The following is a 23,549-nucleotide window of genomic DNA, read 5'->3' on the forward strand; positions in this document are numbered from 1 at the left end:
AAATTAGACTCCCCATTGCTGTTTTCCCATCCCTGAAGTCGGGCTGTTTGGAAAGTGTGGTAGGACTGGAGCTGTAGCCCCCCCTCCTCTGTAGACGGCAGGGGACGGGGCCAGAGGCTGGCCATTCGCGGCCGGGGTAGGAAGTGCCTCTGCTCCTGTCTTTGGTTTCTAAGTGCCCAGGCCATGGTGGAAAGCTCAGGAGACTTAGCTGCATGTCCTGGGACAAGCAACAGCCTCTCCAAAGCCATTTTCACTCCAGAAAGTAGAGCCATGTGAGGGGGGGATCAAGAGGGGGGAGGAACACGGGAACATTTTATACACTTGGCAGGGCTAAAGGAACCCAGAAGGTATTCTCCTTACCAAGGACTTGCCTCTGAGGTTTGTTTTCATTTTCTCCCAACAGCGTCCTAACTGGCCAAATGAAAATATGAAATATATTTTAGAAAAGTTTTAATTTGAACAATTTATGATTAAAAATACAGTTTATAAATAATTTTTCCATAGACTTGATTGAGGATTGTTGCAAACTTTACAAAAGGACACACTGCAACAAGAACAGATTAAAGAAATTACAAAAAATACAGCTATAGCCCTCCTATTTAAAAATACAACATTATACATCACAGCATTTTCATTGTGCAAAGTCGAAGACGATGCGGCGTTGGGCATGTCACATATTCACTCAAAGGGAAGTCAACTTTAATATAGTTACTTTGCATAATAGCATAGGCACAGCTGAGACAATGAATCCTCCCCCCCCCCCCCCCCCCCCGGCAGTTAATATACCTGAGGTTCAACTTTTTGCTTTTATCTGATAGGACTGATGGCTGAAATTGGCTTAGTACAAATATGTGTGTGTGTGTGTGTGTGTGTGTGTGTGTGTGTAGAGAAAAAAGTGTCTGCTTTGAAATTAAGTAAACCCCCAACATATTTACAGTATTTTTAGAGAATGTTTTCTCCAAATCAGTCTGATTATATCTTCTCATTAAACAACTCTTTAGAAAATTAAATGAAGCCAGATCTGTCAATTAATGGACATCCTCTGTCGAGACTTCCAGTTTTCGCTGTGGGACAAAGAGAGTTCCCACGGAGGTTTTATTAGCACCATCGAAATCCATGCAGGATGGGCCCATTGGCTTCATTGGTCCGCCTGGGGTACGGAAGAAACTTTCGGCCACTGACTGTGACCCTTTGGGTGTCACAGGAACAGGCTGATCGGAAAGAGAGGAAGAGGAAAAGGAAGTCAAACCCACACAGATAGGAATGGCATAATAGCCTCAGAGGGCTGGACCGGAAGGGCATATCGCATGGTAGGAGCCTGGCATAGTTTGCAATTGGCTGGGGGTACTGTGGACTCTCTGGGTACTCTTCCTGGGTTTGGAAGGCAGCTAGGCCTTCAGTCTCCTCCTCCCATCCTTCCCCTCTCCAAAGAAGCAAAGCAAAAGCGAATCTCCTGTGATATTATTTGAGCCTTAATAACCCCAGGAAAAAAAATCCACTGAATGGAAATACTCTCACCTGTTGTGCCCCTGTCGCAGCAACTGATTGTCCACTCGGTTGGTTCTGGCCGGGGACTGGAGAGTCGTACCTGGTGGCCCTTCCTTGCTGAGTCCCTGCATTTTCTGGTACAACACTAACAGGGTCTATTCTTGGAGACACAGGAACGGCTCCGGGGCTGGCAGACACCTGCACACTGGGGGAGATGAGTCCCAAGTGCTGCAGTGTGAAGTTTACAATGGCTGAGCTCGGGTTCTGGCCGGGAATGGGGTGGCTCGAAGTGAGAGCCGGGCTGTTCCCGACAGGTACAGCTGCCACGGAAGTTGGTGAGACCATTAGCTTCAAAGGTGTTACATGAAAAGAGGGAAAATTAACAGCGGTGAGTTCGGATGATGTCACTGGAATGACACCTGAAAGACAAGGGGGGAAAATATCTTAAAAGCACAGGCATTTGTCCAAGAAGCTTACAAGGCTTAAGTGAACTTGAGCCCGACCCACATTTGAATAGTTTTACATACACTCACCTGTGATTGGGGAGCTGTAGATCCTGTGGTTTGGGGAAAGTGTACTTGAGTTTTCTTTACTAGACAGAATAGACTCTGCCCCCAGGGATGAGCACTGGGTGAGAGGGATTAAGTATCCTGATGGGAACAAGGTCTAGAAAACAAGGAGGAAGGATTTATTTTACACACAAATATGGAAGAAAAATGGCCATGTGCCTGTTCCAGGACTCCTATCCCTTAGTGGTTGGTTGTCTCATCAGGACCAAAGCGTCCAATGGTATGGGCTATGGGTGGCCCAGCTATATGGCTCCCTGAAGACAATATCCCTCCCTTCTATTCCTGACTTTTGAAAATGATGTGTGTCTTAAATGTTATCTGTGGTCTTAGGAAAGTGTCCTAAAGCCAGCAGTCAGCCTGCCTAGAGATAGGATCTGCCCAACACATCCCCTCCCACTGACATCCCTAAGTCCTGCTATCAGACTTTTTGGTGTGATGTGGTGCTGTCAGAACCATTTTAATGCCGTTGGATGCCATAATGGCATTGCTGTATTATTCTATGGTTGTTCTTGAATTATGTAGAGTGGTAACTTCCCAGAGTGTTCCGAGGAACCCTACTTCCATGGGATGCAAGTTGTCCCTACTTGAATCGTGGTCCAACCTGCCACGGAAATGGTTAACTGAACAAAGGAAAATGGCGTCTTTCCTGGAGAATTCCCGGGGGGCTTTAATGATGGCATGCATTGTAAATCCCCGAGGGGCATCCAGCAGGTAGCATTTCCCAGGCAATTTAGCAGCTAAACTTTTGGTAGTATTGGTATTCAAGGAAAACATTTTAAGAAATGTTGACTTAGAGAAGGGGGCTGCCAAATCCTGGGCCAAAATCTGGCCTCCTGTCCACTTTTGTAAAGAACATTGTATGGGAACACAGCCATGCTCATTCATTTGTGTTCTGTCCGTACCTGCTTTCTTCTATTTTTACAATGGCATGGTTGAATAGGCAGCACGGAGACCATAGGGCCCACAGAGCCAAAAATATTTACTACCTGGCTCTTTACAGAAAAGGTTTGCTGACCCCTGATTTAGAATAAAGTAATTATACAACTACAGATGTATTCTTCCTAGCACTTTAGGTTCCGGTGATACCAAGCACGTTTATAACGCACCAACTGAAGGGCAGGGCACCAGAGTTCAAAAACTATAGTTGAAAAGAGAACTGATTAGTTCATACTGGAGACCCTCGTGGCACAGAGCAAAAGCTTCAGGCAATAAAGTTATATCCTAAAGAGAAATGGCCAGTGTTGGGTTGTGTGTACCCCCCACCACGCCTGCTTGGCCCCCGTACTTTAGCAAACGGAGAGCCTGCATGGGTGGCTGAACTGCCTGAAAAGTCTGTTTCGGCCTTACCACGAGCAGGCCTGGCAAAAGCTAAAAGCAGCTCTTGTAACCTGGGGGCCCTCTTTTTATCGTCCTTCAGATCTTTCTTCTCACCATTGTCAAAACAACAATCTACACTTTGATCTAGCTGTTAATAGGTCCCATCTTTTCCTTGGGAACCAGCGAATTCCAAATCTGCAAGGCTAAAGGTGTTCCACGACACTGCTATTTATCAGTTTTGTTTCTGAAATGTTTGGCACTGTTCCCTATCTTTACTCGTTGGTTCCTTGAAAGCCGCAGGAACAGAAAGTTTTAATGGGTGGATTTAGGCGATTTACAAGTAGCTGTTCTTCACTACCGTTCATCACACTCTCTCATGGTACAAGTTACTCTGGTGGCTGGTTTAATTCTTTCAAATCTTTAGCAAAACCTATAGTACTTCTAATAATTATTTTTCAATTTTCTACAGACTACGTTCATCACAAAATCTTTCAACCTAAGATGCCAATTCCTTTTTTTTTTTTTTTAATTAGAACTGTTAATTAGCAGGTTGAATGAATTTGGTATATTTCAGCTTGCATGCTTCTCATCCAGTCTACATTAGCTCTCTTATCCCTTTCTTCCTATTCTATCAGCCTGTTTTATGGTCATTGCCTGACATATTTGTGTTTGTTTATAAACTGTCTTCTCTCCACCCACAGAAGTGCAGATTCTTAGTAATGTTTGTTGAATGAATTAACACACAAATCTCTCATTTCCTTTGTTCAGCTTAGTCCGCGCTAAAAAGAAATGGTCAAAATGAAGCCGTAGAGATGAAAAGAGAAGCAGGGGCACACGGAAAATCTATCTACTGAAAATCCTAATCCTGAATAACTAAGCGAGCAACAGGAGACCATTATTAAATCATATCCATTGGCCCAAAGAGATTATGGACCTCCCAGAAAATTGAATCAAGCCAAAGCCTTGTGATTTTCCCCTTAGCATGTATATTACATGCAAAATGATAGTATGCCAAGATAATAGATGTTTTGAATGGTTACCATGAGGCCATCCTCAGGGAAGATTTGACAAACTCTAAAGCCTCTTTAATAACAACAGTTGCAGATAATACCCTTCAGCTTATACGGTGCCTTAAAAGGATCACAAGCCCCTTTATGTATATTATCATGTAATAAATTCACTTAACCTCACAAAAACTGTAACGTGGCCCTGGGGCAAGTATTCAAAAGCAACAGTCACCAAAGGCAGGTGCTGGGTTTGATTTGATCCAGAGCACGGTGCTTTATACCCAGTAGATGATCAGGAAAAAGTCGTGGAATAAATTCTTTATAGATGTGGAAAAACAAGATGTAGAGAAGGAAAATAACTTGAGTTAATAGCAGGGACAAAATGAGAGATTAACTTCTGCCTCCATGTTTAGTGGTGTTTATTTGGTGATAATGTCCTCCATATGTAATTGTCCTGAGGGAGAAAAATGAGATAGCCTATATAAAAATGCCTAGTACTTCTGCTGCCCGGTATATGGGTAAGCATCTAATAAATGTCAATTCCTTCCTGAACCTAACTCCACCTAGGGAAAACAATTACCTGGAACATCAAAGTCTCTAGAAACCAATGCATCAAGTGTACCTACAATCTGCCAAGATACGCTGGACTTTTCTGTTACATAAAATAGAAATTTTGGTTTAAATTTTAAGTGGACAGTTAAAACAGAGGGGACGGTTTATCTTCCGGGCAACAGATGCCAGGTACGTGACATCCAACAAACATTAGGTAATGACTCAGAAAGCAGGAGTTACAGGAACCCTATGCATCCACCCATTCATTTGGGGTTACGTCTGCTTGTAAATTATTTAAGACTTTCGTGACAGCTGTTTGCATTCCAGTATGTGACACAGCAACAGACTTAAGGACAACCACCCGTGGTGCTTTAAAAAGGGAGCAAATAATCCCTTCCTCCAAAGGTTAAAAATGTCCCTGCCGTCATCCCAGTCAGGGGATTAGCTGTCTGGGGCTTTGTTTGGATTATGGGACACGAAGGAACAGAACCTTGTCTTCTGAGAAACTGCTCTTTGCTCTGGTAAATTTCACAAGCTACCAAATTCTCCTCTAATCAACTGTGCACTTCCTAAAGCTTTACATGGTTCAGGGCTGTACTTACTGTGGAGACACTGTCAAGTCCTTTCAGGTCCTCTTTAAACTTCTTTTTGGAATCACTGTCCTCGAGCATGCTTGCCCTCTTTGAGCCTCTTTCTCCAGCAGGCTCCTTGTCTCGGTTCTTCGCACCTGGTCTCTCAGGCACTGGCTGCAAGCTTCCAGGCCTGGTGGAGGCACCGGATTTGGTGGCGTCATTGGCTGCCTTCTCGGTGGTGGCATCTGTGGAGTCTTTTGATCTTGTAGCTTTAGAAGAGGGGGCGGGGCAGACTGTCGGGCTCAGGCCTTGGGGTGGCGTCACGGTCTGGGCGTGGGCAGGCTGCAGGTAGATGGCATAGGACGGGCCTGAAGGGGCCTGAGGTAGGATCATGGGCACTGCAGGTGACAATGGGCTGGGGATGAGGGGGACCACCCCCAGGGGCTGGATGAGGGGTGGGGCCGTCAGTTCCAGCTCAGCGTTTGCTGGGGTGTGCAGAGGAGACACTGGTTTGCAGTGCCCGCATCTTTCCAGCTGTCCCTTCGCTTTCTTGCTGGGTTCACTAAAAGACAAGATGTAAAATATGACACAGTGGAAACACATCTTCTCTAAAATGTTCTAAGACTGGGCCAGATTGTAGCCGTGCGTTTATGAAACGAGCAGATAGCTTCTACAATGACTGCATAAAAGTTATAGAGAAGACGGTCTCACCAGTCTCCAAGGCTAGCGCGTATTCTTACGTAAAGCAAGTAATCCTAACGATACAACGTAAAAGTAATTCATCCTGCTACTAAAGAGTATTACTAACCTACCTTGACTGCTCTTCTAACTGCATTTTGCAAATAGCTGCGAGCTGAGCCATTTTACTTGGGAAGGGTGCCGGATTCTGAGCGCTCTCAGCTGATAAAACAGAAAGGGGGGCGGTGGTGTTGGTCACAGCAAAAGAAGGAATGCTCACACAGATAAAACATCATTGAAGTCAAAGGAACAGAAAACACGCACCTCCCTTCCAAATCACATAACCATTAAAACCCACCAATTATTTTTCGTCTTTTCATTCATACATGAGTTAGGCTTCAAGTGAGTGGATCGGGGTATATGGGTATTGAAACAAATCTCTAACAAGTACCGTAGGGATCAAGTAAGTGAAAAAAAACCAGATAAAAAGGAATTCTTCAGAGCAGAGCCTGATGTGACTGAAAACATACCTTTGCTTGTCTTGATGGGGCTACTGGGAGCAGAATTTATCTTTCTCCGGTCACTTTCTATGCTCTTAACCAGTTTGATCAGAGATGGGTGCCGAGTGAAGTTTGGTTTCCCACGCGTGGAAAAGAGGTTTTTGGCACAGTTGTCTTTTGAAGGCCGCTTCACTTCTAGATCGGAATGGGGGAAAGGAAGGACTTGGCCACGTCCTGAAAGAGAGAAGCGCAGGGGGTCGAAACCCGGCTGGCTCGGCCTCCTTGTAGGAGATGAAGTCAAAGTGAGGGTCGAGAATGATCTTTAGGAATGAAAGAAGCAACATTTATAGAGCACCAGCTCTGGGATAGACACTTTCTGAAGGGCTTTCTGTACAAAACCTTGTTAATCTTATTTTAATTGAGTTCTGAGGTAAGATTTCACACCTCAACATCTCTGAAACCCACAGCATCTTACAGCCAACCAGTGGTGTGCTAGAGTGTAATCATTAGTGGTTTCTCTTTCTTATTTTATATATATATATATATATATATATATATACATATATATATACACACACATACATATACATATATATAATTGTGCATCTTATAGTCAGTGGAGTCCTACCCTGATGAAATATGGTGGCTCTCACTGCTATGGACTGAATAATGGGGTCCCCTCAAGTCCACAGGTTGAAATCCTAACCCTCAATGTGATGGCATTAGGAGGTAGGGCCTTTGGGAGGTGCTTAGGTCATGAGGGTGGAGCCTTCTTGAGTACTCTTAGTGCTCCTATAAAAGAGGCCCCACAGCACTCTCTAGTCCCTTCTGCCATGTAAGTTATGACGAGAAGACAGCCATCTAGATAGCAGGCTCTCGCAAGACTTCCCAGCCTCCAGAACTGCAATAAACTTCTGTTGTTTATAAGCCACCCAGTGTATGGTATTCAGTTATAGCAGCCTGAATGGACGAAGACACTCTCAACAACTCCACCAGGTAGGTACTTCTTAGGAAATGCATCCCCATTTCAGAGACATTCATCAACTGACCTTGCTCTCTCAGCTAGTACAATGTGGGCCTGGGATATGAGCCCATCAGTCTGGCCCTGGAGCCTGCACTCTGAATCCCCTGTACCAAAGACCTCTCTCTGAGATGGCAGTTGACTCTTGAACAGGTTTGGACTCTGCAGATCCACTTATATGCAGATTTTTTACAGTGCAGTGCTGTAAACGTATCTTCCTTTACGATTTCCTTGGTAAGATTTTCTTTTTTCTAGGATACTTTATTGTAAGAATATAGTAGATGATACATAAACATACAAAGTATGTTTTAACTGACTATTTTCTTGGTAAGTCTTCTGGTCAACAATAGGCTATTAGTAGTTAAGTTTTGGGGAGTCAAAAGTTATATGCAGATTTTTTACTGCATTCCTAACCCCTGCATTGTTCAACAGTCAATGTATATTCAAAACTGCAATAACCTTGCAAAGATACCACTCTTCTTCCCATCTTGCAGGTGAGGAAACCGCCTTGGAGATGTAACTTGTTCAAGGCCACATAGCCAATAAGAGGCTAAGTTTCCCTCTGCCCCCATGGCCCATGTTCCTGCTACTTTAAACATTTCTGCGTGGGATCTTTGACGGAACATAAAATGTCAGAACGCTGGAGCTGAGATGGAGACTAGAATATTGATACTGGAGTGAATTCACTTCATGTTCTCGATGTGTGTAGGCTCTGTTATGGTCACTGGGCAGCCTAACAATTAAGCAATAGTATCTTATGTTTTGTGATGCTTTCCACTTTTTCAGATCCTGTCACGCTCAGAGTTTCTGCCTCGTGAGTACAGGGTTGGAGGTGTTTTGGCCCTTGGGTTGTTGATGGAACCAGTAGCCAGACTTTCCATATTGGCACTCGTCTTTGTCTTTCCAACAACTTATATATGTTCTTTCCATGTGGGAATGTGGGCAGGAAGGGGAAGGGAGAACATCTCCCAACGCACATTAATTGAAAACAATGAAGCAAAGAATGAAGGAAAACAAATACATACCACTGGGATTTGGACTGATTTCTGGGCCTGTCCATTTAAAAGCTGGTTTTCGGCCTCTTTCTTCCGTAACATGAACTTTCTTGATAAGATTCAGGCTACTCAGGACATTAGCTATATCATACAACCTCCTAATTTTTGCTAGAAAATAAAAGATATATACCACTTAATGGAATAATGAAAGATCAAAGGACTTTGCTTCTTGAGGACTTCATATATATTCAAAAAGCTATCCGAGTCATCAATGTCAGGCAGAGAAAAACGTGACTCTTTTAAGTTATTCTGGTGATACTGCATTAATTCAAACAAGAAAATAGTTTTAAATATTGAAAAGACTGTTACTGCTGGTACTGAATTTAGAAATGACAGAGGTTGAAAAAGGAAAAATGACTTTGTGAGATCACCCTATCGGGAACTATGTTACAGAATTTTTAATAAAAAGTCCCCATTACTGGTAATCCTCTAATGACGATTCAGAAGAATTTTATGAACAAATAGAAATGAAGCATCAATGATAAATGTGTTGCTTTCCAACTTGTGACAGTTTATAACAATGAGATTTATTTAGTATCATAAGCATGGAGGGTGCTATAACGCATCAAAATGTGTAAATTAAAAAAAATTTTTTTTAATGTTTATTTATTTTGAGAGAAAGCGAGAGAGAGTCTGGGAGGGGCAGAGAGAGAGAAATCCAAGCAGGTTCTGCACTGCCAGGTCAGAGCCTGACGCGGGGCTTGAACTCACGAACCGTGAGATCATGACCCGAGCGGAGATCAAGAGTTGGATGCTTAACCAACTGAGCCACCCAGGTGCCCCCAAATTTGTAAACTTTTATATTGTCCTTATGTTATATGCAAATCACTGATTCGTTAATTCTACACATCTTACACACCTTAAAATGTTTTATTACAAGAAACTGGTCTTTACTTCCAGCTTGATACTACAAAATTATAAATTGACCTTGTTCTTCGTAGCCATGCCAGAAGGTTTTGAATTCCCTGGGGATGCAGCAAAGTACACATCCACAGTTCCTGGAATGGTTTCCAAGGCTGTGACTAACTAGCGAAACACAGAGCTGAAAACTGTCTGGTGAGTCAGAAAAAGCAGGCAGCCCATCCGTAGTGGGTTGAAATTGCACATCTCCCGAGCCAATCGCCAGTATTACTGCCTTTACTCTCGACTTAATTTTGTCTTTATAGAGACACTATCAACCTGGAGATGTCTGAATATACTTTCATGGGATTAGTGCAGCTTTACAGGAACGGGAAAGGAGTGGGTGTGATGGCTCCCGGGCACTCCCCACAGCGGTCCCCTCGTCAGGCGGGTCCCCTGTTCAGGCTAGCCTCATGCCCTACGTGGACGTGTGCTGATACCCCCAGAAGACGTGGGCATGCTGCAGACCCTTCCCATGTGCTGAGCACTTCTTTCCACACTCTCCTCTTCTGGAGGCTCCTGCAAAGCCTGTCACTGAGGCGAGGGCAGAGCTCTGCATCAGGAACCCAGCCCAGGCCCCTTTCCTACTTTGAGCAGGTCTGGCTGAACCTATTCTTTCAACTGGGCTGCAGGTCACTTCTGGGAACAATTTTAGAAGAGTTATTTATACCCTTCCCTATAAGAGCAGAGATCTGGGTTCCAGACCCACTTGACAATGTATTGCTCATTTAGACGTTTCTGAGCGACATTTTACGGTTTCAGAATAGGTCCGAAAGCCCACGGCAGTCCTGACACTTACTTTTAAACTTGCTTTTATCCAAATCTTCCACGTGGTCTTCCCCAATTAGAATCTTGGCAGCAATTTCTAGGCTTACTATCTGAGGCGTCGACACCAGAAACAGCATCACAAACTTCTGGCTCATCACTCTCAGAGACTTATCTTTGCGGCTGTTTACAGAAGCTTTGGAGGAGGAGGAGGATTAGAGAATTAAAATTCATGAAGGGACAAGTGACTTCTAAAGTAACAGGGCTAAAAATACCACAACCTGATCAGACAGCTGACAACCGCAGCGTTTTAGCATGTTAAAAGGCAGGATTTGCTTTAGAACCGCGTTCTCTAAGAAACCATTTTCTTTAGACCCAGGAGGAGGGCCCTGTGGCCCAGGCTCTTCCAACCATGGCTCACCTGCCCGAAATTCCACTCCAGGGAGTTCGACAAAACACATGTCCGCGTGTCCATTCTGGCCGGTGTTCGATTTGATGATATGATCCTCTAGGCTGATGGTCTTACCAAAGTCAAACTCTTGTTCGTATTCTTTCTTCTTGATCATCATAATCTGCTCGGCATACTTGTTCTCTTCCCCGACGCTTTTCAAAGTCCCCAGGGTTTTGTGGAGATTATGTCGCCCGTGCCAAGTGTATCTGTTTTTGGCCAGGCGGCTCACCATGTGTAAACTCTCTAGGACATTCACGATATCGTAAATGCGTCGCCGCTCAACATCTACGAAGAATGAGCAACGGTACATAACGAGGATCAGGTTTTGCAACGTGTAGAGAACTGAGTAACTTTTTCTTTCACCGTTTATGAGTCAGCGGGTCTGGATGACACAATTCTACTTACACTCAACAAAGAGCGTAAGGACGAGCCAGACACGTTTCTGCTCTCATAGCGTGTAAATAACGATAATAGGAATTGGAAAGGTAACATTTATTGAGGACCTACTCTGTGCCATACAGCTTTAGGAGATTTTTATCCTAAACTGGTGAGGCAGGTATTATTATTCACACTTTAATGATGAGGGAAGGGGGCTCAGGCTGCTACGTAGCCCAGGCCAAGGCACGGAGCCAGTAAGTGACAAAACCAAGTCTTTTAATATTCTAAACCCCACACATTACAAGCTGGTTTTTTTTATATTACTCTTCAAAGCACGTGTGCACACACACATGTGCACACACACAGGCAGTTGTCACAGAATAGGTACAAAGCACTGAGATTTCTTGCTGTTCCTGGAACCTGCCAGATGTGCCCTTGCCTGAAGCCCCTTTACTGGGCTGCTCCTTCTGCCTGGAATCCCTCTTCCAGATGCCCTCATCACTCCTCACCTCCATTTTTTCAAGTTCTTGCTCAGATGTCACCCTTTCAATGAGGCCTGACCTGACCACCTAATGTAACATTGCAAAAACACACTCCCAGCCCTCCTGGTCCCCCTCTACCCTGTTCTACATTCTATTTTTCCCCACAGCATGTATCACCTCCTAACATGTTGTTACACCTTGCTTGCTATGTGCTTTGCATATCTGTTATGATCTCTCCTTATCTGTCCTTTGCATACTCATCTATTCCCCCCGCTATAAAGTAGGTTCCACAGGAGGAAAGATTTTATTCTTTGTTTAAAAAATGTTTATTTAGCGGAGGGAGGGGCAGAGAGAGAAGGAGACAGAGAATCTAAAGCAGGCTCTGGGCTGCCAGGGCAGAGCCCCACACAGGGCTCGAACTCAGAAACCATGAGATCATAAGCTGAGCCGAAATCAAGAGTTGGATGTTTAGCTGACTGAGCCACCCAGGCACCCCAGGGTGTTATTCTTTTTATCCAATGATGTTATCCCAAGCTTTTACAGTATTGCGTGGCACACAGTAGGTGATCAAAAGCTACCTGCTGAATTAAAAGTACAGCCTGCAAAGCTACAATTAAGTGTGTGTGACTAGATGAATCTAAACGGCTATTCTTAAAATAGGAAATCAAGTCAGTATTTATAAACACGCATCCGAAGAGCAAAACTTTCTTCCTGGAGTGACAGCTATATATTAAAATATCCTTCCTATCTCTTCAGTTTCAGACTCTGAGATTTTCATGACTCCAAAAGTATCCCAAGTTTACCACAGACCCCTTTCTAGCTGTAACTAGATTCAAGTCTATGAAGACAAGAATAAAGGGGATAGGAGGATCACAGTAACTTGCCAAACACCAACACGTATTGTCCTCAGAATCGCGCCGAGTGGCAGGCGATGCTAAAGCCCTGCTTCTACTCACAGAACAGGCTCCTCATCACAAACCAGGAAGATACCATTCTCCAGCCTAGCTCTTCAAGGAGAGAGGGAGGGAGCCCAGAGAGTGCAGACAAAAGTTCAAAGTTGTAGCTGTTTTTGAAACAAGTCATAAAACAATGTTGCCTTTCTCCCCGCGCCTGGGTGGGTCAGTTGGTTAAGTGTTGAACTGCAGCTCAGGTCACGGTCTCACCGTTGGTTCCTGGCTTGTTCCTGAGTTCCAGCCCCGTGTGGGACTCTGCCCTGGAAGTCTGCTCCCGATTCTGTCTCCCTGTCTCTGCCCCTCCCCACTCTTTCTCAAAATAAATAAACATTCAAAAAAACAACAACAACAACAACAACCAATGTTGTCTTTCTTTACAGCTTCAGAGCTTTTGAAATGCAATCAGAAGCAATCTCCGTTGTGATTTTTTACTTCTGTTTGAAAACTCACGGAAGTTGGAAACTATATGCCTTTATTCTTAAATTAAAAGGGCTGCAGAGGGGCACCTGCGTGGCTCAGTAGGTTAAGCGACTGACTTGGGTTCAGGTCATGACCTTGCGGTCCATGAATTCAGCCCGGCATTGGGCTCGGTGCTGACAGTTCGGAGCCTGGAACCTGCTTCAAATTGTGAGTCTCCCTCTCTCTCTGCCCCTCCCCTGCTCACGCTCTGTGTGTCTCTCTCTCAAAAATAAACATTAAAAAATAATAAATAAATAAATAAAAGGCTTCAGAGATTTATAATTTCTATGTGGCATTATCTGTGTCGTTAAGAACACTGGCTAGATGAGCGTGGGTCTGAAGGAGTACTTTAATTATTAACCTGAAATGGTTATATGGTTAAATGGTGAGCTCTTTGCATACTTACTAAGTTCTTCAGCTACTTCATCAAGACAGATGTCATTGTTCACAGCAGGGTTGGGGTAGTTAGGGTATCGTGCTAAGAACTTATGACACAACAATCCTAAACTTTTTTCTTTTCGACTTGGTTGGGATTTCTCATATTCATCTCCAGATAAGTGTTCCTACAAAAGAAGAGGTAAATCATGTCTGAATCGGAAATAGAGTTGGACAGATTTATTAGGGTCATCTGCCCTCGATGGCTAACATGCTTAGCTTCAACAGCTGCAAAACTGGGGGTGGAAAGGTGGGAGCCAGTGTAAACCGTGTGGCAGATCGAAAAAGGAGGCTTGTGCTGAAGTAAGTCAAAGGCTCAGGATTCCTAGTGCTATATTTGATGGAGTCCTGTGCTCCGAAGCAGGCTAATAAGTCTGTGGGTGTCGATGCTTCATATTGCTGGCACTTCTGTAATAGCTACTCCTCCCTGCTCCTACACACACACACACACACACACACACACACACACACACACACACACACACCAGCCTCCTCCCATCCTTTTGCAAACCTACGTGCAAACAATCTTTGGCCTCAGGTAATCCGTTTCTGCTATCAAACAACCCCCTTTTCTGATCTCTATTTCGGATCTCGGGGCTCACGGCACTGATGAGCATTTTCAGGTTGGCTGTTGGTGTCCACGGTTCTCCCTGGGAGAGTTCCTTGGGCTTGGTGGGCGTGGTCAAAGGGCCAAAGTCAGGCTGTATCTCTGTCAACACTATATTTGCTGCAGTGGATTCTTTCAGAGGTGTTTTCATTAGTCCTCTTTTATGTGGCTCAAAAAAGAGATTTTCCTGGTTTAAAACAAGTAAATAATTAAATCCACCATAAAACAGGATTTATCATACAGTTTTCGATTCTAGAAATTGTACAATAAATAAAATATTGTCAAGGGAAAAGTGCCTAATCAGGTTATAGGGCCGATTAAATTAGTAACTATCCCAATGATCACTTGACACTTACTGTCCTTTTTACTAGCTAAATTTCCCATTTTTAATTTTGTAGTTCATCCTATGTTCCAAGAATTGAACAAAAAAACCTTTAAGGCAGAATTTTAAAACCTTTTTGACATCATTTTTGATTTAGAATAGTGTTGCAGTTAGTATAAAGCGTTCCCATACACCTTTCACTCAGCTTCCTCTAATAGGACTGCTAATTTTAAATGATCCAAAGCTCCTAGGAGTGACTTTTACACACAACACTGCAATAAGTAAAGGCCTACATGGCAGAAACCATGTCCCATTCATCTGTGTGTGTCTCATCTGGCACATGGCTCCATACACTGAGTGCTCAGTAAAACACCACTGATGTGGAAGAGTCAGAAAGCCAAGGAGACCAAGGTGAGGGCTGGCATATGGTCATACTTACAGGCAAAAGCTAGAAGGGAGCGAAACCCAGAGTGCCGATGAGCAAAGAAAGTCTGCTCTTACAATATTTACCCTTCTCACTTTATAGAAGGAAAAATGGGGCCCCATAAGATAAAATTAGTTATGGTTCCTGGCACAGGCAGGACTGCCACTGAGACATGATGGTAAATGAATAGCAGTTTACAAGTAAGAGTAATGGAGACTATGTTTCTTCCACTTTTGGACACTGGGGACTTCACACATTCTTACTCTCTATCTATCGCTATTTTAAAGGAAATGCTTGGAATGACAATAAGTAAAAGAACACAGAGACTCACTAATTCCTCAGTGACTTTAGGAACAAAGATTAATGGGGCTGTTTAACATGTCCGTGATTCCTTAGGACTTATCAAGTGCTTTTCTATTTGTATTCTCACCATATCCTACATGTAATTCTGGTCTGCAGAAGAGGAGAGGCTGGCTGAGAGAGGTTACACAGGCCTTGAACCTGAATGTCCTCAATCCAGCTATGGTGTTCTTCCAGGGAAATAAGTGTGACGAATACAATGGGGGACCCTCCTGGGCAGGTGCACCTGAAAGGTGCTGACCCAAGAATGGGATTTCTCTAAAGGCTGCTGTCCTTTACCTCAGACTATCAGACACAATAGCAATTCTCATTTGACTAGTATCTAAACCTTTTAGGAACTTTGCATTTTTTCAACCTATCAGTAGCTGGACGATGATCAAGACACCCCTACTGACAATTTTTACTTACAAAATGCCTATCTCACAAATAGTATTTATGGCCCCCAAGTTTAAGAAGCTGCTGATTCAGTAGAAAATCATCTCAAAAAGAAATCTGATCTCAAATCACGTCAGATGCCCTCTCTAAATTCTAATTGTTCAAGAATTCTGAGAAATATCATAATGCAGCTAACGAATTTTAGTATTCTTAAAAAAATACCTTTTCTCTCTGCTTATTTCTTTGAGACTTCCATTTGCAATCAAACTATTAAAAGCTTTGGATTACCTTAACTCTGGCCAAACTCTTCCCTTCTTTAAAAATTAAATTTCCCTTTCTTCTGGGTTTTTATAGAAGCTAACTAAAAAGGGATGTAGCTTTAATAAGATATTGGATATGGGAAAACCATAGGGTTAAATCAGGATGGCATTGCTTTTAAAACTGGGAGGATGAATACTAAAGTTAAAAAGGTACCTTTTCATTCTCCATTCTGTAAATTTCTCATACATTTAGAGTTTCTTTAAAAATGAAAAACTGGAGTTGCTCCCAACACCCTGATGGTTTAAGTAGTTCAATCAGTTCTATTAAAACGTTTAATATCCTTAAAAAGAAAAGGAAATAGAAAAAGTTAAAGAAAAATAAAACCAGGAGATCGGCTGAATATTCCCTCATGGACACCAGAGGCCACTTAAACAAAGACTAACGAAAAAATGACAAATTACATTTACATTTTATTCCGGACCAGAGATCACGCTCCTGGGCAGAGAACTCCCATCAAACGCCAGTAAATTCCTTCAGCAAACCGATCCACTGTCATGAGACTCAAAGCAAACCACAGGACTTCCAGTGACAGCTTTCTCCCACCTTCAGGGATGGCACGCCATTCTCCAGACCCCACCGAAAAGGACTGTAGCAAGCACTAACACCCACCTGTTCACAGGTCAGGGTTGGGGACGGAGCCAGCGTCCCAGCCCTGCTTCCGGCTTAGCAGACACGTCCCCAAGCATCTGGATAAAAGTGTACATCTTGATGCCTGAACTTTTCCCCTGACACACACTTGCACAGGCTCAGCAGTAAAGACTTGGGAAATAGCTTGATGGGAAACTTCCAAATTCAGTTCTTAAGTTCCGAACATACTCCGGGTATTTAAAGAGCGCCTTATGATTAAGACTTATTCTTTTTTTAGGACATCCTTAAAGATGAAAGGCGCGGTGTACTCTCAATTCGGGTGGCGCGTTCACGCCACGATGTTGGATCTCACCAAGGAGGCTGCATTGGTTCAGTAAAGCCACCAGGTACAGTCCCCCGGCCGCCACTCGCTCCGCGCCCCGCGCACTTCCCCCTCCGCCCAGCCAACTACCCCTCCCCCCGGGCCCAGTCCGCGCGCCACCAGCCCTGCAGTTCCCGGACAGCATCCTCGCCGTTCCCAGGGCAACGATTCCTAACCAATCAGAGAGCTGGACGCGGGCCTGCGATTGGTTGGTGGCGCCAGGGGCGGGTCCGGACCTTCCGCCTTCGATTTAAAAATTTGGCGCGGAAAGCCGGACCGTGGCCGGCACCGCCCCTTGGCTGCGCGGGGCTTGAGCGCGGGCAAACCCGCGCCCGGAACCACGGTATCCCCGCCCCTCCCCCTCGCTCGCCCCCTCCCCTCTGCGCGGGAGCTCAGCTCCTCCCTCCACGGCCCCCGGCTGAGCGAGAGGCGGGAAACGGCCGTCGCTGCCGCAGCCCTCCCGATCCCTCTCCCGGTGCCGGGCCGGCTGGGTGCCGCATCCCTCTGCGTCCCGCTGACCTGTCAGTTCACTTCACGGTTGGAGCCTGCGGGGGCTGAGCGGGGGACACTTCGGCACCGCTTTCCCCGCTCAGGTCCGGGAGCCCGCGTGTCGGGCCGTCAGTCGGTCCTCACGCTGCGCCGAGGTGGGTGCCACGGAGGGAAACGCCGGGACCGGGCTTGGCGGGCCGGCGGGCGGGCAGAGGGAGCGTGACCGTCCAGGAGCAGTCAAGCCCCCGATTTGAAATTAACCCGCTCCCGGCGCGAGCCGATCCCGCGGGCTGGGAGGGCCGCTCCCCTCCCCCACGCCCGCTCTTCCCGGCCCCGGACCCCGCGCGCCAATCGCAGCCTCCAGACAAGAGCCGGCGGCGAATCAGGGTGCAGGCACCGCCCTCTGGTCCGCCTCCGAGACAGAGTTGGGGGAAAAGTTCAGCAACTTTTTTTTTCCTTTTTTTTTTTTTTTTTTTCCTCTGAATACCCCCTCCCCTTGCTAAAGTTGGGGAATGAAGTTTGGCCCGCCCGGGGCACGAGGACTGAGAAGCGGGCGCTCTGCGATTCCCGGTCTGGCCGTCCCACTCCCTGCCCAGCCCCAGATCCACTCACCTGCCCTCCGGACCCCAGCCGGGACCGTCCCCCCTTCCATCTCTGGCATGCATTATTGTGCTGCCCACCACCTGCCCCACGGCCTCTAGAAAATTGGTGTGCAGAGGGGGAAGCCTGACCAACTGGTGCCCAAACTCGTTAGGCGTGGGGTCTTGGCCGAGATGTGAGAACTCAGGTGTGGGAGGAGGAGTAGCAAGGTTGAAAACCCGCCAGGCCAGTTCCGGGCGTCTGCCTTCTTCCCTCCCGTGGTCTCCCACCCGCTCGTCCTTTTCCCCTCCCTAGTCGTCTTCCCTCACTTTCCCCTCTTTTTCCGGTTTCCGATCCTCGGACAGTTTCAGCATGGAATATTGCAGAGTTCTAGATTAACAGTAGGATTGGGAGACGCTCTAGTCCAAAGCCCTCGTTTTGCAGACAGGGAAACCGAGGCCCGGGGCGGCAGAGCTGCCTTGCCTGTGCCCGGATTGGGTTGCCCTGCGTTGGCTTGCCCGGCGGTTCTCTGCCTTAAAGCGTTTCCCCTTTTCTGGGGACCTGCGCTGGAGTCGCGGTACCGCATGTATTGCCCAACCGCGCCTAGATCAGGGCGCCCATCTACCGACGGTTTGGTTTGAGCTCTTCCCTCTTTTTTGTGGTCTCGCGACTCTAAGCTCCAGCAAGGCCCACGACCCCGATCCCCCAGTCCCACTCATACTTACGTGTCAGTGAATCACCAGTGCTGATTTGCAGCGCGGGACAGTCTCCTATCCCCGAACGAACGCAATGTAAGGGCGGGGATGCTGTGCTACGGTGGCTGGGGTCGCAGCGCTGCAGCGACAGACCGTAGGACCGGGGGTCCGGGTGGCGAGCAGTGGCTTTTTCACCCCTCAGATCTCAAGCCTAGGGGTGCACAGGGTGGCTGTCCCAACGGTTAGCGCCCTGGTGTCCCTGTCCTCTCCTCCAGCCGCCAGCCGGGGGGCACGGGCCATATCGACTTCAGGCAAATGTTGCTCAGGAAGGCGCTTCTACTTGGAAGTCGGCCTTTCGCGGGTGCTGTGCAGATGGTCTCAGATTTACAATAAAGAGAGAGTCACTGGGCAGAGTCTCACCACCAGCAGCGCTAAGCAGCTGGTTTTTATTGAACTAGGGTACACCTTTTCTAGAGCAAGGTGTGGTGACACATGCATGGACAAAAGGGGGGCAGTGGGTGTTTCTGCTTTAGCCGCAGTTTCAGATTTTTGCCTCCCTGTCCCCCATCCCCAGCCCTTAGGGGAGTGCTCCCGTTCCCCTGTGTTCAGGGGCAGTGAGGAATGGGTTCATATCTGATCTATGTGGGCATTTATGCCCCAGGTCCGAGTGCCAAGGACCTGTGAGGCACACAGCACAAGGAAAAGCCACCTCTGCTGACACCGCACAGATGGCATCTCATTTGATACTCAGCACAGGTGTTAGTTAACCACGGGCCATGAAAGGGAAGCAGAGCATTTTAAAGTAACCGTCCCTAAATGACAGGGCTGGGATCTAAAGCCAAGTCTTGTTTACCGCTAAGGGCTTTCCACTGAAAGCTCTCTTCTTCACTGTGCTGGTGCCGGCCCTCACTTCCTTCACAGGATAGTTGTGTCCCTCTTTATAGAGAAGGAAACTGAGGCACAGAAAGGGTTAAGTGATGGCCACGTTAGCTGTTGAGTCAGAATTGGAATCCAGGTCTCCCTGCTCCCGGTTCATATATCGTCCGATTTCACGGTCTCTGAAAGTTCCTATGAAAACAAGGTTGGCGACACCTGAGAAGGATCTTTAAGCATCTGCCCCTCCCCGCACCCCAGCAGAACAAAACAGAGAAAAAGCAGGACGTGTAATCCTTGTTTTAGTGACAATTGTCATATCTTATTGAAGCATGTGAAAGTACAATCCAAGTCACTGACTGATGAAAAGTAGCTCTATGAAGAGTGAAATGGTGTGGTTTTGAAGCCTTAACTCTTTTTTATGTAAGAGGTAATGAAAAAGCAAGCTGAAGCCTTTCTCGACAGACACTATTGTGTGTTGGTTTGAAATTCAGCATGAATATGAAAGGAAGCTATGAGACTACTGAAAACTTTTCTCTTTACTGCACAGCTGAGAAGGGAGGATGAGGGGGCAGGTTGGAAATCTTGTAACTTTCCCATCAAACATGCGTTCTGTTGATTAGTTATAAAATCCAAGGGAATATTCGTTCATTTATTTCTGGTCTTTTGTTCACCGTGTTGTGTAATCTGTGTCTCACTGAAGTTAGACCAGTTTTTCAACTCTATGCTGCTACCCTTTATGGTTTGCACAACTTGGAGGGTGAGCTGTTGTGTAATACGTTAAGCACTAATCAAGGAGAAAAGATACCAGACGTGAGGGGGAATGATGAGTGTTGTCTGAGGTGTCTAGATTCAAAGGTAGCATTCAGGATTTGGGAATCATGTGTTTGTCATCACCACCGGAGCCGCACTCAGTGAAAAGAGCAGCGTCCCCCGCCCCCCCCCGCCCCAGGGCTAGAGAGGGAGGTGCCCTAGCTGGTGGGGCTCCTAGACCTTTTTGTCTTGCCGCCCACCTCCCAAGTTTGACCAGGGGGCAATGTGGGGGTTGCGCTTTTTCTTTTTTTTTATTTATTTTTTTAAATTTTTTTTTCGACATTTTTATTTTTTTGGGGACAGAGAGAGACAGAGCATGAACGGGGGAGGGGCAGAGAGAGAGGGACACACAGAATCGGAAACAGGCTCCAGGCTCTGAGCCATCAGCCCAGAGCCTGACGCGGGGCTCGAACTCATGGACAGTGAGATCGTGACCTGGCTGAAGTCGGACGCTTAACCGACTGCGCCACCCAGGCGCCCCAGCGCTTTTTCAACAGCATGAGTTGGCACAGCCGCCACAAAACAGCTGTCTAGTGCTTTAAATGGCACAAATCCCCAGGTGCGGGGTTAGATCGCAGCTGCTCGTGACCAGATCTCAGTCCTCCCCGGTTCTTTCAACTAGTTACTCTGTCCCCAGATGAATTGTGCTGGGTCCAGTCTGGGCAGGGTTTAAAGAGGGTGGATACAAGCAAGGGACGCAGGCGGTGGGACAAGCCTGGATCTGGCTTGTGCCGACTGTGGGGCTAGATTTGGTCCGAGCCTGTTGGCAGGGGCAGGCGGCTGTGGGAGCAGTCCCCTGCAGCTCTCCTTGGCTTCCTGTGGGAAACCTCACTCAACTGATGAGCCCTGGATGGATATCTGCAGCCCTGGACTCAGCTGCAGCCGCAACAGTTGCTTCCATATATCGAGCAATTACCACATCTAAATTTTTTAAATGCTTTGGGGATAACTGAACACAAAATACTGAAGACCCTTTTATAGAATGGGAGTCTGAGTTCTGTGCTCGCTGTATTACTATGTCATCCGATCTTAAAATTATCACAGAGCTGAGGATCATGTAGTCTTAGTGCTTATTTGTAGATTGGAAGAACCCATTTTTTCTAGGTTCTAGAGCATTAAAAATGCATATATACAGATTCCTGGGAGTGGGGGCAGGAATTTATTACATGAAAAAGTCCCAGTCAGTGCCCGAATCCCAAAAGCTCCATGGTTAGCAATGATCACCTTTTGCTTGAAGTCTGGTCGTGAAAGGTAACTGGGCTGACCCCCTTTAGGCAGATTCCTTATGTCCTGTCTTGATCACAACCCTGTACACCCATCTCTGGCACAGACACCCCATCTACACCACTGTGAGCTCCTGGAGGGCGGGGAGAGGGACTTCCTTATCTCTTTCTCCCCAGAGTGCCCAGCTGGGTACCTGTCCCAGAACGGGAGCTTGGTGAGCTTGGTAAGTGTCGGTTCATTGAATAAGGCCCTAGTCTTGAGTGCCCTCTCACCAAGCCCAGAAGATACCTTGTCTTTTAACCTCTTTATCTTCAGGGCCAAGTTCAATGCCTGACACCTACTTGGTTCTCAATAATGTTAGAGAAAATGAGCTCATAATTACCATCCTTAAAAAAAATTTTTTTTTTACTTTACTATTTCTACCTCCCCCCCATACGCATAACTGTTTTATCTATTCATTTACTAAAGCATAGTAAATGCATAGCATGTCCTGAGTGCCTTCCAAGCCCTGAATTAGGTGCGCTGTGTATACAGGTGCGCTGTGTATACAGGTGAGTGAAAGAGGAAAAGTCCTTGCCCTTTTGGAATTTACAGTCAAGCAGGAGAACAGTGTCCGGCACAAAGCGTTAACTGCTGTTACTATTATTACTATTATCATTTTATTTTTTTCTCCTAAGTGTGAGACCTCTCTGCTGCTCCTCAACCTAGCAGACGTGACTTTTCTCTACGTTCTTCCTCTGTTGGACTTATTCAGCGAGTTAGTGAGTTTTCCGTAGGTATTTTTCTCCCCTAGGAACCCGTATTCTGTTCTTTTCCTCCTTTCAGCCACATGTAGGAGTCACTTGCTCTGAGCCCAGGGACTGTGCCGGGCACTTGTCCTCTGATGACAGAGACAAGGCCCGCCTTTCACTTACCACTCTTCTTTCTCTCTTTTTCTTTTTGCAGGGACACGACCTTCATTTGGAGAAGTTGTTTGCTTTTCTGAGTCTTTCACACTGCTGCTTCAGAGTCACTGGAGGAGGCCTGGTTTCTCGTGGAATGATCACTGAAGCCCGCTTAAGTTAGTTACTTCAACCTCGGCCCCGCTGTCACGTGTGTCCTGGAGTGGGGAGCCGGGAAGACAGAACAGGGTCCTGATCAGCCACGTCGGGCTCCGTGGCATCTCCCCACAGGCTTCCAGGCCGTCACCGAGCCCTCCAGTCTCCCACTTCTTCCTCTAACGGTGCCTCCGTGGCACTTGTGAATTCCCCTTGAAGTCATGGATTTCAGGATCTGATCTGACCTAAGATATCCCACGATACCCAGACATAATTTGGTAGAATTTAGCTGCTCACTGTACTGCTTTATCACACAATACAGAGATTGACTAGGACATGCATAATTCCTTTTGTTGACAAACTACTTAGGATCTTCCAAAAAGAAGTAGGTAACTCTCCTCTCAGCTTTCACTGCAAATGCTCAATAAAATCTCACAGTATGTTTCAGTATGGAAATTGGCTACAGTAGATTGCATTTGAATCTGCCCACAAAATGGATAGTTTTACATGTGCGTTTTAAATAGCGCTAAGCTTTGTTCCAAATTCAATCTCGGAAATAAGAGTCTATAATTGTTTTCAAGTTAGTTCGAATGATATGAAATGACATTTTTTTATTACAAAAGGAAAGATACTGGTTAACCAAAATTTTCAGATGCTCGTTATAGCTTGGTGTCATTGTGATAATGTCGCATCTACGTCATATCATAGATGGTTGCCTCTTAAGGAAACTCGGGGTTTGGAGAAGGGAGAGGCATCTTCCCGTCGGTTATCTTCTTTGAACGAGGATAGGATGTGGATACAAGTTAGGGCTTTGGAGGGAAATAGACCGTGGTTCCAAGTCACCTCATCGTTACATCTGTGTGACCTTAGCTAAATTACTTAACATCTCTGAGCCTCAC

General features: G+C 46.0%; 1 protein-coding gene and 1 long non-coding RNA gene across 4 annotated transcripts; one reads left to right on the forward strand and one right to left on the reverse strand.

The window, feature by feature from the left end:
- Positions 1-775: 775 nt before the first annotated feature.
- E2F8 (E2F transcription factor 8) lies at positions 776-17,590 on the reverse strand. Of its 3 annotated transcripts, XM_047823730.1 has the most exons (14): positions 17,460-17,589; positions 16,601-16,677; positions 16,145-16,271; positions 14,098-14,376; positions 13,554-13,710; positions 10,846-11,160; positions 10,459-10,620; positions 8,730-8,867; positions 6,714-6,917; positions 6,318-6,405; positions 5,536-6,067; positions 2,022-2,154; positions 1,519-1,907; positions 776-1,211 (listed from the first exon to the last, which is right to left on the reverse strand). In XM_047823730.1, the coding sequence occupies exons 3-14, from the start codon at positions 16,157-16,159 to the stop codon at positions 1,029-1,031; spliced, it is 2,595 nt and encodes an 864-aa protein (XP_047679686.1). In that variant the 5' UTR covers positions 16,160-16,271; positions 16,601-16,677; positions 17,460-17,589; the 3' UTR covers positions 776-1,028. The 3 variants fall into 3 exon arrangements, with proteins under 3 accessions (XP_047679686.1, XP_047679687.1, XP_047679688.1); XM_047823731.1 differs by lacking the exon at positions 16,601-16,677 and having other exon boundaries at positions 17,460-17,590; XM_047823732.1 differs by lacking the exons at positions 16,601-16,677; positions 17,460-17,589 and adding an exon at positions 16,399-16,564.
- Positions 17,446-23,106, forward strand: LOC125146831 (uncharacterized). Its single transcript, XR_007144904.1, has 2 exons — positions 17,446-17,584; positions 22,559-23,106. It is a non-coding gene; the product is annotated as an uncharacterized LOC125146831 (long non-coding RNA).
- The last annotated feature ends 443 nt before the right edge of the window (positions 23,107-23,549 follow it).

This window comes from Prionailurus viverrinus, chromosome D1 (genome assembly GCF_022837055.1).
Source record: "Prionailurus viverrinus isolate Anna chromosome D1, UM_Priviv_1.0, whole genome shotgun sequence".
NCBI classification, from domain to species: Eukaryota; Metazoa; Chordata; class Mammalia; order Carnivora; family Felidae; genus Prionailurus; species Prionailurus viverrinus.